The 7718-nt window shown below is 34.6% G+C and overlaps 1 protein-coding gene across 1 annotated transcript; it reads right to left on the bottom strand.

Annotated features, from left to right (window-relative positions):
- Window positions 1-3272: 3272 nt before the first annotated feature.
- LOC143620559 (uncharacterized) lies at window positions 3273-3851 on the bottom strand. The gene has a single exon (XM_077092231.1). The coding sequence runs from the start codon at window positions 3849-3851 to the stop codon at window positions 3273-3275; it is 579 nt and encodes a 192-aa protein (XP_076948346.1).
- Between the last annotated feature and the right edge of the window lie 3867 nt (window positions 3852-7718).

The following is a 7718-nucleotide window of genomic DNA, read 5'->3' on the forward strand; positions in this document are numbered from 1 at the left end:
ACCTTTATTAAAATGTCGCCCGTTTTGACCTGAAACCATCTTGACCGAACACGTCCTCACCCGTAACCAAAATTGACCCTTTTAAAAAGTGGCCCGTTTTGACCTGAAGTTGTCTTAAATGAACACATTCGGACCCGTTGCAAGTTTGACTTTTTTTTAAAATGGCCTGTTGTGACCTGAACTAAATTGAGGTTTGTTGAAATGGTTTAAGAAGCTCTGGTCAGCAATTAAGACAAGGACAAGAGTTTTAACCATTGTACCCTGCTTTTGAATGGTAACGAGTTTTGTATACTGATGCAAAGCCTATTTAGAAAAAAATGTGTATTTAAGGGATTTTGATTGAATTTGGGATAAAATATACTTTTAGTAATTATGAGTCTAAATGTATATCGATTTAACAATTTTTTTATGAGATTGCAGTGAGTGTTAAAAATATTACGGGTATTTTGGGTATTTTGGTTTCGGTAATCGATCACGGTTATATAAAAAGAGAAACTGATGGTTAAATTTACATATTAGATTTAGTTTGCATCAATGAAAATTTGGGTATTTCTAGAACTTTTGTATCTGATTTTTCTTTAAAAATTTAACAGTATGCATTGGGGGAAACACAATACTCTGGATCTTTAAATAGTCTGAATTACATACTGGTCAAATTTCACCCTTGGCAAAAATTCAATGGGTCACATTTCATTTACGTTTCAAAAGCTTCCGAAATTTGATATTTTCGATTATGAGTAAGCCAAAAGTTTTGTATTAATCTTTTGTTTTTTTTGTTTTTTTATGTGCAGGCGTGAGTTTATTTCCAGCAATGGAAACACTAAAAAAGCTTGCGTTGGGAACAGTGAAGCTGTTTTTGACTCATTGAAAGGTTAAAGAGGAACGAGGCCCGTTTGCAAAATTTGGAGTGTCTTACAGACTGTGGGTTGTGTTCGTTATTGTGGTCGATGACACAAAAAACATTTGATACTCAGAAACAGGAAATCCTAGCAGACATCAGTTTGTCATGTAAGTGATTATCTAAATTTTGACCGCTTGTCAAGCTTCATTGACCTCGCTAATTGGTTTCTTACTTTGATTTTGTAGATTTGATGGTCGTGTTTTTCTCGATTCTATAAGAGATTCTGATTCTATATGTTTTCGGGTTGTTGAGGAGAACGCGGAAAAATAAGAATCTGGTAGTGTTGAGAGAGACCGGATTTAATAAGTATCAACGGTACTTTTAGTTTGGTGATCATGTTTTAAATTATCCGGTTTGTATACATGTGTTTCTGAATAATTGATTAGATATATTTGTAGCTTTGTAGTAACATTAACATGTTACAATAAAATCTGACAGCTATATACAGATCCCGTCGCATCGCGCAGGTTTGCGCGGGTTAATTTAGTTGTATTGTATATATTTTTTCCAATTGAGATTTCTTTGTAACTATATGTATTGGATACATTTTTAAATAACGAAACAATTAATTAAATGAATGTCATTTTTTGTTCTCATTGATTCTTATGGTTCAACTTACTTAGTGAGAGGTTTTAAATATTAATTATTTAAAGTAATCATTCTATAATTTAAATAATAGGCACAAGAGGAATCATCTGGGTGAGTGGTAAATTCGGAATTCTTTTATTCGATTCAAAAACAAAATACTATTTTAAAAAATCATGTTATTAATGCTTAAATATTATAGTTTCGATGCCTGAAATCAAAGTCAAAATATGGAAAGCATGCATCAATGGGTGGCTCACTACAGTAGTTATTTGTGCAAATAAAATCATCTTGGTAAAGGGTTAAACAAAATTTGCAATTCACTCTATAATCTTATACGAATAAGAAAACTAACATAATGACTATACAATATATCATGAGATAACTCAGAAACTAGAATAAACAAGTATCGTGTTGTAAAATGTTACCGCCGCCGCATCGCGCGGGTTTCCCACTAGTATATATATATATGTATATATATGCATTATGCTTTTTGGAGGAAGGACTCACATTCGATTCCGGTATACGTCCAAAAGCTCGTGTCCTATATTAATACACGTTCGTTAATTCAAAGTTCGTGTTTGACCAAAATTGGTTAACTATATATATATATATATATATATATATATATATATAACCTTAATCCAAAAGGTCACACAAGCACACAAACACATTAAATTACTAACTTTTAATTCTATGAATAAACACTTAAAAATATAAACAAGTAATAATTAACCAATTACTTCCTTCGTCCCATTGAAAGTGCTTACGTTTCCTTTTTAGTTTGTCCCATTGCAAATGTCTACTTTTAAAATTATTAACTAATTTCCAAGTTTATCCTTACACAAATGTAATCATTCAAACTTTTTTAATTATTCATCTTTTCTTTCTGGGTTAATTGCGTCAAAGGTTGAGCTATTTTAGAGAAATTCTCGATGAATCTACAATAATACCCAGCAAGACCTAAAAATTGACGCTCTTCGGTAGGTGACCTTAGTGTCTCCCAGTTTTTGATTGATTCAATTTTTGAAGGATCTACGTGTACACCTTGCTCATTAATCACGTGTCCAAGGAAGTGTACTTCTCTCAATCAGAATTCACATTTTGAGAATTTTGCATATAGCTTCTCATCTCGTAGCAATTCTAGGATTTGTTTCAGATGTTGTTGATGTTCCCTCTTAGTTCGTGAATAGATAAGTATATCATCGATAAAAACTATCACGAATATATCCAAGTATGGCTTACAAACTCTATTCATGAGGTCCATAAATACAGCATGTGCATTTGTTAGATCAAACGGCATGACTAAGAATTCATAATGTCCATATCAGGTTCGGAACAACATTTTATGAACATCTTCTTCAGCAACTCGTAGCTGGTGATATCCAGGTCGCAGATCTATCTTTGAATAGTAACGGGATCCTTGTTATTGATCAAACAAGTCATCATTTCTCGGTAAGGGTTACCGATTCTTAATGGTTAGTTTGTTCAATTTACGATAATCGATACACATTCTAAACGAGCCGTCCTTGTTTTTCACAAAAAGAACCTGTGCTCCCCACGGGGAAAAACTAGGTCTAATGATTCTTTTATCTAACCGCTCTTGAAGTTGGATCGACATTTCCTGCATTACCGACGGTGACAATCTATACGGAGATCGAGCTATCGGTGCAACATCTTGAACTAAATCGAATCTGAACTCAACTTGCCTTGGTGGGGGTAAACTTGGTAGGTCTTCAGGAAAAACTTTAGGGTAGTCTCTTACTACAGGAATGTCTTCAATCTTCTACCCTTTAGCTTTAGTATCCACAACGTTTACTAGAAATGCTGGATAACCCTTGCGTAGCATCTTACGTGTCTTCATAATACGTGCAAGATTTAGATCTAAGTTACCTTGCTCTACTTGAATAGTCAATGTTTCACCACTCGGGAGTGGAAAACGAATCAACTTTTCTGAGCAAACAATTTCAGCCTGATTCTTGGATAACCAGTCCATTCCCACAACTACATCAAAACTACCTGATTCAACATGTAATAAATCGATACTGAACATATGGTTTGCTAAGAGAATACTATAGTTTCGCACGACTTCACCAGCTTCAATCGTCTTCTCATTAGCTAATTCTATTGAATAATTGGTATCTAGCTTACTAGATTCTATTCCAAGGAGGGGTTCAAATTGTTTGGAAACAAAACTTAAATCGGCTCCGATGTCGAATAATACGTAAGCATAGTGTCCATTGATAATGAACATATCGGTAACAATAGAGGAGTCCTTCCTGGCTTTCTTCACGTTTATCTCGAAGGCTCTACCTTTTGCGTTCTGGTTCCTGAATTTCAGGCAGTCGTTCCGATAAAGCCCCATGTTTCCGCATTCAAAGCATTCAGAAATCGGTTTTTCTAAACCGGAAGGGGTTTCCCTGCTGAAACAGTAGTGTGCCGGGTGTCCTAACCGGTTACACTTGAGACATTTCCAGCAGTACCCAATGTGATTCCTTCCACACCTTTTGCACTAAGGTGCCTGACTCACGTTCTTTTCCAGTCTAATCGTGTTAGCCGAAAACATCCTTCCGGAATAAGGTTTATTTCATAATTGCTCTTCAGAATTATCGATCCATTTCCTTTTCTGGTCGGCTAGCTTTGGAATCGTTCTAGAATCCTTCTTATCTAGGATGGAATATGCTGGTTTCTTCTGTCACTTTCAATGTTCCCATTCGTACAACATCATCGGTTAGGGTTTTTGCCAATTCTCTGGTAGCTTATATTGTGGTTGGTTTGAAGAAGTAACCATGCCTCGAATTTTAGGCACTAAACCCCAAAGGTATCTCTCGATTCGGACGTACTTCGGCGTAACCATTCGTGGTACCAATCTCGCCAGTGAATTGAACCGTGAGGTATATGTTCCTATGTCTGAACCTTACATTTTTAGTGTTTAGAACTCATATTCAATCTTTTGAAGTTCATTTATTGGACAATATTCTTTTAATAATAACTCTTTTAATTCATTCCAAGTCAAATTGTAAGCCGCATCTTCCCCCATGTTTTGGATTAGTGAGTTTCACCATTCTAAGGCTTCGTCCTCGAATGAACAAACCCCATACATGATTAGTTGTGTGGGGGTAGAATCACTAATTTTCATAACCGACTCCATATTTTCTATCCATCTTATAATTTCAAGAGGTCCCTTGGTCCTAGTAAAAGTTTTGGGTTTACACCCTTGAAAAGTGTTATAAGTTCACCCGGGCACGGGATTCCTTGTTTTAACATAGTTTGCTAACAATTATTATTACTAATTATTGCATTTTATTAGTTAAAATCTTATGGAATTTTTATAAAAATTTTCGCCCTTTTACTAAAAAAATGTATGTATTGCTTTGCATTCCTATTCTGTCATTGTTTCGGATATTTCGGTCCGCCATTTGGTCCACATTTTGTCGTTCAAGTGCTGAGTTAACATGTTGCGCTATTAGTTCTGCCAATTCCTCTTGAGATGATGGCATTCCGGTTTCTTGACTAGTGGCGGTTCTCCTTGTTTGAGTCTTTTTATTACATAAAGGAAATAATTAGTTTGCAGTCATAATGCTTAAATAAGATCAGAATACTAAAAATCATAAATTCCAAAAGGTTTAGTTTGGGGTACCTATTAGCATTACAAATTAACAAAATTGGTATAATACCTATTATACCTAAATGTCTCGGTTTCCCACATTAGTTCTACCACAAAGTTTAAAAGTCATAAAAACATACATAACCAACAACAAAAGACAACCGTATCAACATCTAATGGAGACTCATGAGATATTGAAATTTGGGTTCCAAGGTCCCAAGCCTAGCCTCCAACCCAACAATCTTATGCTCCAAGTTTCTCATGTGGTGATCCATGGTGCACACAAATTTTGACAAAATGTAAAAAATCCCAATCATCACTTCCACCCTTTCATTCCAAACGGCCAAGGCGTATCTCGTGGTCACCCATGGTCGACTCATACATGGCCATTTTCTCATCCTGGGAGGCAAATCGGTCATCCACAGTCGGGATGGCTCCCATCACCTTCCCCTTACCATGCGGGGTGGTGGTGGTGCCTCAAGGGAGAGTGGAACAGAAACGACGGTGTTCACCTTAAACTCATCACGTGATCTCTTCCGCGAGCTCTAGCCTAAACAAACTTCTCGGTAAGCGGGCACAGGATGGGGTAAAATTGAGGCAGGTAGTGGCTCGATTGGGAAGAGTGGTGCTCCCTGGGTCCCACTCTCAGAGATGAATATCAGTAGCGTGTTGTGACGACATCTGTAATATAAAATCAACCCTTAGTAATCAAGCATGTATATATATATAATTAAATAAATGTACATATATATATATTTATATTTAATTACTCCTTTACCTTTTGCTTCGCGAGGCGGGATCGAGTGTGTGTTTGAATATTCGATTATAGTTTAGAAATTTTGAATTTTCTAATTCGCTATAACGATTGGCTCTGATACCAACCTCTGTCATACCCCGAAAACCCATAATGATAATTAAGCGGAAGTCTTAAGATTCAACATTTTCGGGAGGTGACAGTTGCCGTTAGCCAATCACAACAATACAATGTTTGATATATTAAATTAAACATTTTATTTAAATATCAGAGTCTTACATATTTTTTGTTATTAAAAACTACAACACAGTCCCATACATAACTTATTCAAACACTCACGCCTCTTTTCGCTCCTCCTCGCGAAACCGTCATTTACTTGAAAAGCATTTTTAAATAATATTTGGGTCAACACGGATGTTGGTGAGTTATTCTTGAGAAAAGCAATTATATAAATATAGACAATTTATATATAAACAACACATGAATATAATAGTGTACATCTATTATACTCCCAACAGTACCGATCTATACACGGTACAACACATCAACGAAACCCGCATTTTAACTTTTTGCACAAAAAGCGTTAGTTGTAAACTATCTAAGAGTACAACGCGTGTCTAACTACCAATTTAATAGCAGGAAACGTACCATACTCGAAATATTCCCACTTTTAACCCAACGTGAATGGAAGTGGGGGATGGATCTACCAGCATTTATGTGCCCTTACTAAATCGGTTAACAGTTATTTAACCAAATTGATTTATTCCACAATCACAACAATTTGTAAAGTATAATGCGTTTTCAAAAATACATATAAATAAGAATATATAAATATATATACATTATGCTTTTCGGAGGGAGGAAAAACTCACATTCGATTCCGGTATACGTCCAAAAGCTCGTGTCCTATATTAGTACATGTTCGTTAATTCTAAGTTCGGTTTTGACCAAAATCGGTTAACTATATATATATAACCTTAATCCGAAAGGTCACACAAGCACACAAACATATTAAATTACTAACTTTTAATTCTATGAATAAACACTTAAAAATATAAACAAGTAATAATTAACCAATTACTCCCTCCGTCTCATTGAAGTGTCCACGTTTCCTTTATAGTTTGTCCCATTGCAAATGTCTACTTTTATAATTTATTAACTAATTTCCATGTTTACCCTACACAAATATAATCATTCAAACTTTTTTAATTTTGTCTTTAGGAGCTGTTTAAAAACAGTTCCAAAAACTGATGTCGGTTCACGTTAAAAGTCGAATTTTCTAACCGTTAATGTTACCGACAAGCCATTTAAGTCATAATGTCAAAACCAAACCATTTTTTACAGAAAATATACACCAAATAACAAGCAATTCATCATCACATTTATGTTTGATCATCTAGCAACAAGTATGTACACAAAACAATTTTTCAAATATACATGCTCAAGCCTTAACTTAAGCTTTCAACAACACAACGAGCATGCTATTCCTATACATTCCACATGGTGTTTATGCATCAAACTTTCCAAATTATAAAAACCCATAATGTGGCCTTAATTTATTCCATCATAATCATTTAAACAAAAACATTCTTAACTCTTTAACACAAAATTTTCCATAATTAGCAACTCGGTTATTTTAACAACTTTCATTCAATTCAAGCTTTCAAATGAAATCAAGTATAAATTATATTTGTCTAATTGAAATAGTTTCATAGAGAACTCAAACAACTTATTATACAACATAGTCTTATATTTTCTATTTATCAACTAAAAAAGTTACTATTATTAGCAAGTAGCAATTTAACAATTTTGTTGTCAACTCAATAATTTTCATTATTAGTGCTTACTAATGCATCCTAATCACAAGTCTT

Source organism: Bidens hawaiensis, unplaced genomic scaffold (genome assembly GCF_021521415.1).
Source record: "Bidens hawaiensis isolate Kalapana, Puna unplaced genomic scaffold, B.hawaiensis_p1.1 tig00002602_1, whole genome shotgun sequence".
Taxonomy (NCBI): Eukaryota; Viridiplantae; Streptophyta; class Magnoliopsida; order Asterales; family Asteraceae; genus Bidens; species Bidens hawaiensis.

Bases quoted from the DNA above. Each gene is read 5' to 3' on its own strand.
- LOC143620559 (XM_077092231.1), bottom strand. From the start codon at position 3,851: ATGGGGCTTTATCGGAACGACTGCCTGAAATTCAGGAACCAGAACGCA.